Here is an 11,557-nt window from a genome sequence, read left to right as displayed (position 1 = left end):
GCGCCGGACACCGTATCGGGGCGCGCCGGACAAAAAAGGGCTTTGGGGGACGCGGCTGGAACGTTTTTTTTGTCCGGCGCGCCCCAAATCGCTTTGGGGGACGGTTTGGGGGACGCGACTGGAGATGCTCTCATGCGCATTGAATCGGTAGTGGTGCAGAGCGAAATGTAGACGGCGAGACCAAGCTCGCATGGCCCCCTAGTAGAACATAATTACATGGCATAAATTGTCCGTTCTCTTTTATTAAGGGCATCTTCAACGAGACGACACATTTCGGACGGCTAAAAATGGTTGGGAGCGTCCGTTTACGTCATCTCGCGGACATATTTTAACCGCGCGTCCGTTTGCGTCTGGGTGTACTCCCAGTAGGGAGACCCAATTTTTGCTTTGCAACATATTTAGCAAGCATAGAAACTACTACATAGAAACTATAGAAGTAGAAACTTAAACTACTTGCTGCCCGATGGCCCGGCCCCGTCATTGCGTCCCTCCCTCTCCTACTTCTCCGGCGCCTGCCGTGCGGCCGCTAGGGCTCGGTGCGCCGCCGCGTCCTCTGGCAGGCACAACCGCAGCCTGTCGTTCGCGTCGTCCTCGACCTTTCTTGACCGTCTCGAAGGAGTCAACTAACGCCCTTTGCTCCGCCGCCTTCTCCTCCGGGGTAGGCGCATTAGGGTCATCAGAAGACCATGAGATGTCGGATTCGCCGTCCTCTGCGGCTGCGGCGGCTGCCACCCTGCGGCGTTCCATCTCGGCGTCGAACGCCGCGTGGGCCTCAGCCAGGAACTTGGCGTCCCTGACCGGGTTGAGGAGTTCATCGGTGTTGTCGTCGTCGTCGAACTCCTCGTCGGAGCTCGAGGCCGGGGGAGGTGGAGTCGGAGGTGGAGGTGGAGGCGCGTGCGGCCACGCTGCTCATGATGACAAATGTGGAGGTTGAGCGGCAGCGGCGCTACGGTGGAGGTTGTGCGGTGGCTAGGGTTTAGTGTGAGAAGAGATGAGATGCGCGCCCCTGTTTATATAGGTCGGAGGCACCGACGGCCGCGGCACGCGTGGCATCGCCATTACTTCGTGCGCAGAGGTAGACGATGGCAGCGCGCCACGCGAGGCATCGCTATTACGCGACGTCAGACTGCCGAAGCGACACCTCGACGCCAGTACTGGCGTCGCTAAGAAGATGCATCGTCGCTTGGTCACTACCAGGCGCGCCTGACGAAACGTCCACAGATGCGAGCGGACACTTTGCGCGTCCGGGCAGCGTCCGCCGCGACGCATCCGAGGCGCGTATTTGTGCCAGGTTTGCGTCGCTGCGGACGGTCCGGTCACTATACGTCGGCCCGCTGGAGCGTGTACCAGACTCATTTTCCACCCGCCGGACGTAAACGATCCTCAGCGTCCATTTGCATCGCTCCATTGAAGATGCCCTAAGCACACACAGCTAATAAAAAGTTCAATTTTTCAAGAAAGTGGGAATAGATACCTTTGCTACTGCCCAAATAGATCGAGACAACCACGTCGTCCAAAATTTCATATAGTTTAATCCATAGGTGTAAGAAATCGGTATAACACGTGGTCAGTAGACTGGAAATCTGCTGATGTAATCCGTGACGCTAAATCAATGATACGGTGTATCCCTCGGGACATACGCGTACACCATGGCTGCTAATCTCTATCCTCAGTGTCAAGCTTTGATCTTACAAGCTTCTTGAGGTCATACGCCACTCTAACGTACTAGTAGATACTTCCCATGGCTGCTGCTGCTACACAACCTCGTGTGATGGTGCTACCTTTCCCAGCACAGGGCCATGTGATCCCGCTGATGGAGCTGTCCGGCAAGCTTACCGAGCATGGCATCGAGGTCGACTTCGTGAACACCGAGTTTAACCGCGATCGCATCCTCGAATCCATGGTGGAGGAGGGAGGTATTCCTGATGGGATTCGCATGCTCTCCATCCCAGATGGCCTGGGCCCTGGAGATGACCACGCAGACATTGGCAAGTTCGTAAGGGACTTGCCTGTTAATGTACAAGATATTGGACTGTCACGTTATGGAGGTTCAGATGAACCTGGACAGAAGTTCAGATAGAATAGTTCGGTAGTTCAATCTTGTGATGATCTGATCGTAACTATAAGATCAAGATCATATCCCTTCCTTTTCTCTATTTTGTTGTAACCTCTCGTGTATCTATCTGAGCCGATGTTGGCCTATATAAAGTAACACGGAACCGATGGAAGTCCCCATCGTTAACAGCCAAACATTCACATGGTATCAGAGCCATCTTCTTCCTAAAACACATCTATGTGTCTAGCTCCTTCCTCCGCCACCACTATGACCAACCCCTTAGCCGGCGCTAGTGTAGGTGAAAAACTCACCCGAACCAATTACCTCCTATGGCAATCTCAGATCCTCCCACCGATCCGCGGAGCCAGGCTACTAAGCTTCCTCGACCCCAAGACGGAGGCGCCACCAGAGACGATCGTCGTCCAGAAGGATGGCAAAGAAGTCAAGGAGGAAAACCCTGCATATGATGCGTGGGTAGCGACAGACCAACAGGTACTGTCGTTTATTTTGAACTCTCTGACGCCTGACATCTCTGTCTCTGTCATTGGCATGGACACGGCGGCAGAAGTTTGGATGGCAATCAAAACTATGTTTGCCACCCAATCCAGGACGCGGGTATCAAACCTGCGCGTTGCCCTCGCCAAGACGAAGAAGGACAACATGACATCGGCGCAGTTCTTCACCAAGATGAAGGGACTCGCTGATGAGCTCGCTGCAGCGGGCCGGCCGATCGACGAGGAAGAACTCGTGGAGTATCTCCTCGCCGGCCTCGACGACACCTACAATCCCCTCTTCGCCGCCATCGGGGTCAATGGTGCTGAAGACCTCACCGTGAGCGACCTCTACGCCCAAGTCCAAGCCTATGAGAATCGCATCGAGCTCCTCTCTGACGTCGGGGGCTCGGTCAATGCTGCTGCCCGTGGACGTGGAGGAAACCACGGACGCGGCCACTATGGTGGACGCAGAGGCGGCCGTGGCTATGGTGGCCGCGGCGAAGGTGGACGCCACCAGCAGCGTGGTGGACGCGGCAATGGTCGCCGTGGAGGCGGCAGAGGCGGCGGCAACAGAGACCGTGACACCACCGTCTGTCAGATCTGCGGCAAGCCGGGACACGAGGCATGGAAATGCTGGCACCGTTACTCCGACGATGAAGATGAAGAGGAGAAGAACGCCAACATGGCGTCCTATGGCGTGGACACCAAGCTGGTACGGCGATACCGGTGCCACCGACCACATCACCGGTGAGCTCAACAAGCTCACCATGAAGGAGAAGTACCATGGCCGTGATCAGATTCATACGGCCAATGGAGAAGGTATGAGCATTAGCCACACTGGTCATGCAATTGTTGAAACCCCTTCTAAGAATTTGCATCTAAAAAATGTCCTTCATGTACCACATGCCACCAAAAATCTTGTCTCCATACATCGTTTTACCCTTGACAATAATGTTTACATTGAATTTCATCCTTGGTTCTTTTATGTTAAGGACCGAGCAACGGGGAGAACTCTTCTTAAAGGTAGATGCATCCAAGGCCTATCTCATGGAACAAGAATAAACAAGTCTTCAGTGCTACCAAGCCTTCAGCATCACGGTGGCATAGTCGTTTAGGACATCCCTCTTTTCGTATTGTTCAACAAATTCTTAGCAAACATGAGCTTCCTTATTCCGAGAAGTCTAGCATAGAATCTATTTGTGATTCGTGTCAAAAAGCCAAAAGTCATCAATTGCCATATGAAAGATCTTCTAGTGTATCTACTGCTCCCTTACAACTTGTTTACTCCGATGTATGGGGGCATGCTCCTAGTTCAGTAGGAAAATACACCTATTATGTAAGCTTCATTGATGACTATAGCAAATTTGTTTGGATTTATCTCCTCAAAAAGAAGTCTGATGTATTCCAAGTATTTCATAACTATCAACAACTCGTTGAAAGGCAATTTGGCACCAAAATTCTTGCCCTACAATCTGATTGGGGAGGAGAGTATGAAAAACTCAATTCCTTTTTTCAAAAAGTTGGCATTGAACATCATGTCTCTTGTCCTCACACACACCAACAAAATGGCTCAGCTGAACGAAAGCATCGCCACATTGTGGAAGTAGGACTTGCTCTCCTTGCAAATGCATCAATGCCCTTAAAATTCTGGGATGAAGCTTTCTTAACCGCAGCCCATCTTATCAATATGCTACCTTCCAAAACCATTGATAATGACACACCTATGGAACGTCTCCTCAAAAAGAAACCAGATTATGCATCCCTTCGTGTGTTTGGTTGTGCCTGTTGGCCAAACCTTCGACCATACAATCAGCACAAACTTGCCTATCGATCCAAGCAATGTGTATTTCTTGGATACAGTCCCATGCACAAAGGTGTAAAATGTCTTGATGTTACATCTGGTAGAGTCTATATTTCTCGAGACGTTGTTTTTGACGAAACAGTGTTTCCTTTTTCCAAACTTCATCCCAATGCTGGCTCTAGACTTCGCCAAGAAATTCTTCTTTTACCGGAGTATCTCCAAAATCCTTCTATACTCTCCAACAAAAGGGACAACAATTGCACTGATTTATTGGCTAATGACTCTCCATTACATGCCTCCTTGGACTCTCTGCAGTTTTATCAACGTGCAGGTGAAAATTCTGTTCAAAACAGTACAGAAACCAGGGAGAACGGAGCAGAAACGCGCCTATTATCGCGTGTAACCAGCGGCGGCACACCTGACGAGACGGATTGCACGTCTGACGAGGCAGGTTCGCCTCGGATCGGCCGCACCTCGGACAGCAGGGGGGAATCAGCCTCGGGATCCCGAGGCCATCCTCCTCGATCGGCAGCGCTCCAGCCGCGACACGCCACGTCGTCCTCGCCATCATTTCCCTCCACGAGCGGCGACTCTGGCCGCGACACGCGGCGCGACCACGACGCGCAGGATCAGCGGGACCCGGAAAACGCGCCCTCGCCACGCGCGTCGACTGACGAGCAGGACCAGTCATCGTCGTCGACAGAATCCTCCTTGGGATCGCTGCAGGCCCAGCAGGAGAATCTGGGCGAGGGATCCTCTGTGCAATCTGCTCCTGTGCGCCCGCCTGCACCAACAATCTATAAAACTCGCTCCAAAACTGGTAATGCTAAACCGAAAGTTTATACTGATGGTACAGTAAGGTATGGCCTTTCCTGTTCGACTAATGAACCTGCTAGTTTGCAATTAGCCTTAGAAAATTCAAATTGGAAAAGGGCTATGGATGATGAGTATAGGGCTTTGATAGAAAATAAAACATGGCACCTAGTACCATATAAGAAAGGCATTAACATTATAGATTGTAAATGGGTTTATAGAATTAAAAGGAAAGCTGATGGAACTATTGATAGATACAAGGCTAGATTAGTAGCAAAAGGTTTTAAGCAACGATATGGTATAGACTATGAAGATACATTTAGTCCTGTTGTTAAAGCTGCTACTATTAGACTTGTATTAGCCATTTCAGTATCAAGAGGATGGAGCCTAAGGCAACTTGATGTGAAGAATGCGTTTCTCCATGGCGTTCTGGAAGAAGAGGTCTATATGAAGCAACCACCTGGTTATGAGAATCCAAAGGCACCTCATCTTGTGTGCAAACTTGACAAATCACTCTATGGGCTGAAACAAGCACCAAGAGCATGGTTCTCAAAGTTAAGCTCAAAATTGCAAGAGCTTGGTTTTCTTGCGTCCAAGGCTGATACATCACTATTCATATACAACAAATCAGGTATAATCATATTTGTGTTAGTCTATGTTGATGATATCATTGTTACCAGACTCCTCCAACAAGGCAATTAGCTCTCTCCTTCAAGATCTTGGTTCATCATTTGCACTAAAGGATCTTGGTAACTTGCATTACTTCTTGGGAATTGAAGTAAAATCAATCAATCAAGGCATTGTGTTAACTCAAGAAAAATATGCTAGAGATTTGCTTAACAGAGTTGGACTAAAGTCATGTAAAGCATTGCCAACACCACTGTCTGCGTCAGAAAAACTATCAGTTGCAGAAGGAGAGTCTCTTGGACCAGAAGATAGTACAAGGTACAGGAGTATAGTTGGTGCTCTTCAATATCTAACACTCACCGGACCGACATTGCTTTTTCGGTTAACAAAGTATGTCGGTTCCTTCATGCACCCACAACCACACATTGGACAGCTGTCAAAAGAATATTAAGATATGTCAGTGGTACAGTGGGGCTTGGATTGAGTTTCAGAAAGTCATCTTCTACTTTGGTGAGTGCCTTTTCAGATGCTGATTGGGCAGGATGTGTAGATGATAGAAGATCTACAGGAGGCTTTGCAGTGTACTTTGGACCTAACTTGATCTCATGGAGTGCTAGAAAACAAGCAACAGTGTCTAGATCAAGCACAGAGGCTGAGTATAAGTCTCTAGCAAATGCAACAGCTGAAATCATTTGGATTGAATCTCTATTAGGAGAACTTGGGATCCAAAGGAATCAAACATCCTGCCTATGGTGTGACAATATGGGAGCAACATATCTTTCTGCAAATCCAATTTTTCATGCCAGAACAAAGCATATTGAAATAGATTTTCACTTTGTAAGAGAACGAGTGTCAAGAAAACAACTTGAGATCAGATTCATTCCCTCAAGGGATCAGGTGGCTGATGGCTTCACTAAGGCGTTGCCAAGTCGACAACTTGAAGAATTCAAGCACAATCTCAACCTCAGACGGTTGTGATTGAGGAGGGGTGTTAATGTACAAGATATTGGACTGTCACGTTATGGAGGTTCAGATGAACCTGGACAGAAGTTCAGATAGAATAGTTCGGTAGTTCAATCTTGTGATGATCTGATCGTAACTATAAGATCAAGATCATATCCCTTCCTTTTCTCTATTTTGTTGTAACCTCTCGTGTATCTATCTGAGCCGATGTTGGCCTATATAAAGTAACACGGAACCGATGGAAGTCCCCATCGTTAACAGCCAAACATTCACATTGCCGTCCGCCATGTCCGGCCGGCTCGAGGAGATGATCAGGTCCAACAAGATCAAGTGGGTGATAGTTGATGGATCCATGAGCTGGGCACTGGAAGTGGCATCCAAGGCGGGAGCCCGTGTCGCCTTGTTCTCGACGTACTCTGCAGCTGTGTTTGCGCTCAGGGTGAACCTCCCCAAACTGATTGAGGAAGGCGTTCTTGATGAAAATGGTAAGAATAAATCAGAAATTCCATTTTTCTTTTGTATGGTTAACATCGATTAAGAACATGGAGCCTACTGCCCTACCCAGGAAATGTAAGCAGGAACGCGAGGATCCAAATGATGCCACCCATTGACGCGTCAGAGATCCCCTGGGTCAGCCTGGCGAGCACCAGCGCCCCTGAGAGGCGTAGAAACAACATCCAAAACGTCCTCAAGACGAACCTGTCGATGCCACTCGCCGAGATGATCATCTGCAACACTTCCGCGGAGATGGAACCCGACGCACTGGCTCTCCTCCCCAACGCAATGCCGCTTGGCCCGCTGGTGGCGCCCTCGTCGGGGCCGGCCGGAAATTTCTTGCCCGAAGATCTCACCTGCCTCACCTGGCTCGACGCACAGGCCCCCGGCTCCGTCGTCTACATCGCCTTCGGTAGCTCGGGATTCTTGGACGCGACGCAGTTCCAAGAGCTTGGCGACGGGCTCGCCCTCTCCGGCCGACCGTTCCTGTGGGTGGTCCGCCCAAAATTCACTACCGGCGTAGGTGTCGGACAAGATTGGTTCGACGAGTTCAAGCGCCGGGTCGGTGGCAAGGGGATGGTCGTCGCCTGGGCGCCGCAGCAGCGCGTGCTCGCGCATCCCTCCGTCGCCTGCTTCGTGTCGCACTGTGGGTGGAACTCCACCATGGAAGGCGTGCTGCACGGCGTTCCATTTCTGTGCTGGCCTTACTTCGCCGACCAGTTCTGCAACCAGAGCTACATCTGCAACGTATGGGGCATGGGTGTCAAGCTCTGCCGAGACGAACAAGGGGTGGTCACCAAGGAGGAGATCGAGAACAAGGTCGTGAGGCTGCTCGAAGACAGAGAGATCAAGGCGAGGGCCGCGACGTGGAAGCACAAGACGTCCGCGAGCATCGCAGAAGGAGGGTCCTCGTATCAGAACCTGCTCAAGCTTGTGAATCTGCTAAGAGAACAATAATCTTCACGCTTATAATTAACTAGATAAATAGGCGTGCTTTGCTCGCCGCGCCGCCTGCATATGATTATTGCAAACATGACAGTTGGGGTACACTGGTAGGCACTTTGCTTTGTTACATTGCAAAACACAACAGAGAGTAGATGCTAAATTTATAGGTGCAGTAGGCTGATAAAATCTTGACAACACCCATCAACATGGCCTTGTTTGGACATATATTGTACATGTCTAAGCACAAGTAAAGAAACAGATAATGCCTACACACAAATATAACGGCTAGGCAATATGGAGAGGATGCCGCAACAACGCGCCGGCTTGCAGCCTGTGTTTTTTGCCTTATCTTTTTGTCCAAAGGAGGTTAAAAGTTTTGTATTGCCCCTAGAGCTGAAATGGTAGTATGTCCAAAGAGGCAACAACAATGGAACATGTAGAAGCAAATATGTCAAAAATAAAAGTTAGGATGAGAATAAGAGCATCTCCACTTGTCTCCCCGACGAGGCCCCCGAACGACGTTTTTTCCATCCAGACGGCGTAATTCGGCCCAGTCGCGCCCCCGGTTCCTCGTTTTCGTCCGGATTTGGGCCTAAATTCATCCGGCGATCCCACGCCATCCCCGCCCCCCCCCGGGGAGCTCTCGGGAACTCCGGACGAAACAAAAGCGCGCGAAACGGCGAGGAAACTTCCCGCGCGTCTGGTGGCCCCAACTTGTCGGCGAGAGACACCGATCGTCGTCCTCATCGCATCGTCTTCCGCGCGCTGTAAAAGCCTGCCGCCGGTCAGCATTCGCCGGCCGCGTAGCTTCCACGCGGCGAGTTAATGCCGTCTCCTCGGTATCACGCGCGCCTACCTCTATTTATCGCCGAACTACCGCGTCTGCCCCGCATTCACCTCACTCCCCTTCCACCAAATCTCCCCCGAACTCGAACGTGCAATGGCGAACGACGGTGCGGCCAACAACGGCTTCGGCTGCCGCTCTCTCCACCAATGGGAGGGACGGCTCCTCTACGCGGCGGGCTACCCGGCGCCGCCGGACTTCCGCGCACCGGGGGGATGGAGGTTGAGCGCAGGCGGCGTGCCAATCCCGCCGCCGCCAACGGGCGGTGCCGCACTCGAACGGGCGATCAGCGAGGTGCTCGTCACTCTCAGTGACGAGCAGCGCGCGGATCCGCGTTTCTTCCCCGACAACCACGAGTCGTGGATCGCGTTCTTCCGGCGAAGGTACGAACGTGAACTGGCCTCCTACGATGGTCCTCCTCCTCCTCCGGCAAGGAACAACGCCGCCGGCCGCAAACGATGGTGGAGCGCGCCTAACCGCACCCTCGAGAATGTGCTCGCGCACATCGAGGACGGAAACTCCCCCGTCCTGGGGATGCCACCGCCGGTGGCGGCTACCGTGTCGCGCCGGCACGGTAGTTCCTGGATGCCAAGGAGGATGGCGCCGTCCTCCTCCTCCTCTGGCTCGCGGTCGGCATCCAGATCCGGCGGGTCGACGCCGGCCACCGTCAAGCAGGAGTGGGCGGCTCCTTCGACCATCAAGAAGGAACCGTCGTCGCCACCGTCGAGCAGACGGCGCAGTAGCGGCGCCCTGATGTCTACGGGTGCTTCTATTCTTGTAGACAGTGTTGGGCCTCCAAGAGCAGAGGTTTGTAGAACAGCAGCAAGTTTCTCTTAAGTGGATCACCCAAGGTTTATCGAACTCAGGGAGGAAGAGGTCAAATTATCCCTCTCAAGCAACCCTGCAATCACGATACAAGAAGTCTCTTGTGTCCCCAACACACCTAATACACTTGTCAGATGTATAGGTGCACTAGTTCGGCGAAGAGATGGTGAAATACAAGTAGTATGGATGTATATGAGTGGTAATAACAATCTGAATAAAATATGGCAGCGAGTAAACATGCAACAGAACAGTAAATAAACGGAAATTCGATGTTTGGAAACAAGGCCTAGGGATCATACTTTCACTAGTGGACACTCTCAACATTGATCACATAATAAAACCACTCTACACTCTCTTGTTGGATGATGAACACCACTAATTGTGTAGGGCTATAAGAGCACCTCAATGCCGGAGTTAACAAGCTCCACAACATTCAATGTTCATATTTAAATAACCTTAGAGTGCATGATAAACCAACGCAATCACACCGAGAACTAACATAGCATGCACACCGTCACCGACAGACTATGAAAGGGGAAATAAATTGCATCAATACCATCATAGTAATAGTTAACTTCATAATCTACAAGAGATCACAATCATAAACTACGCCAAGTACTACACGATGCACACACTGTCACCATTACACCGTGGAAGAGGAATAGAATACTTTAATAACATCACTAGAGTAGCACATAGACAACTAGATCACAAAGAGAGAGATGAACCACATAGCTACAGCAGAGCCCTCAGCCCTGGGGGTGAATTACTCCCTCCTCATCATGGAGACAGCGATGGCGGTGAAGATGGCGGTGGAGACGGCGGTGGAGATGACTCCGGGGGCAATTCCCCGTCCCGGCAGGGTGCCGGAACAGAGACTTCTGTCCCCGAATTGGAGTTTCGCGATGGCGGCGGCTCTGGAAGGTTTTCTCGGGTTTCGTCAATCGTAATAGGGTTTTCACGACGGAGACCTTAAGTAGGCGGAAGGGCGGCCTCCGAGGGGGCCTGGTGAGCCCACACACTAGGGGGCGCGCCCCAACCCTTGGTCGCGCCGCCCTGGCGTGTGGGGCCCCCTGGCTCCTCTTCGATACTTCTTCGATGCACTGGAACCTTCCGGGAAAAATAAGGTGCTGGGCATTGATTTCGTCCGATTCCGAGAATATTTCCTTACTAGGATTTCTGAAACCAAAAACAGCAGAAAACAGCAACTGGCACTTCGGCATCTCGTCAATAGGTTAGTTCCGGAAAACGCATAAATATGACATATAATGTGTATAAAACATGTGAGTATCATCATAAAAGTGGCATGGAACATAAGAAATTATAGATACGTTTGGGACGTATCAAGCATCCCCAAGCTTAGTTCCTACTCGCCCTCGAGTAGGTAAACGATAACAAAGATAATTTCTTAAGTAACATGCTATCATAATCTTGATCAATACAATTGTAAAGCATATGAGATGAATGCAGCTATTCGAAGCAATGATGAAGATAATGAGTAAACAAATGAATCATATAGCAAAGACTTTTCATGAATAATACTTTCAAGACAAGCATCAATAAGACTTGCATAAGAGTTACTCATAAAGCAATAAATTCAAAGTAAAGGCATTGAAGCAACACAAAGGATGATTAAGTTTCAGCGGTTGCTTTCAACTTCAACATGTATATCTCATGGATAATTGTCAACATAA

General features: G+C 50.4%; 1 protein-coding gene across 1 annotated transcript; it reads left to right on the top strand.

Annotated features, from left to right (window-relative positions):
- The first annotated feature begins 1,613 nt into the window (after window positions 1–1,613).
- On the top strand, window positions 1,614–8,272 carry LOC124680412 (UDP-glycosyltransferase 83A1-like). The gene is made up of 3 exons (XM_047215479.1): window positions 1,614–2,005; window positions 7,029–7,239; window positions 7,320–8,272. The coding sequence occupies exons 1-3, from the start codon at window positions 1,742–1,744 to the stop codon at window positions 8,204–8,206; spliced, it is 1,362 nt and encodes a 453-aa protein (XP_047071435.1). The 5' UTR covers window positions 1,614–1,741; the 3' UTR covers window positions 8,207–8,272.
- Window positions 8,273–11,557: the final 3,285 nt, after the last annotated feature.

Source organism: Lolium rigidum, unplaced genomic scaffold (assembly GCF_022539505.1).
Source record: "Lolium rigidum isolate FL_2022 unplaced genomic scaffold, APGP_CSIRO_Lrig_0.1 contig_15802_1, whole genome shotgun sequence".
Taxonomy (NCBI): domain Eukaryota; kingdom Viridiplantae; phylum Streptophyta; class Magnoliopsida; order Poales; family Poaceae; genus Lolium; species Lolium rigidum.
Note: the sequence above shows the minus strand (reverse complement) of the source record. Positions and strands in the feature narration are given on the sequence as shown.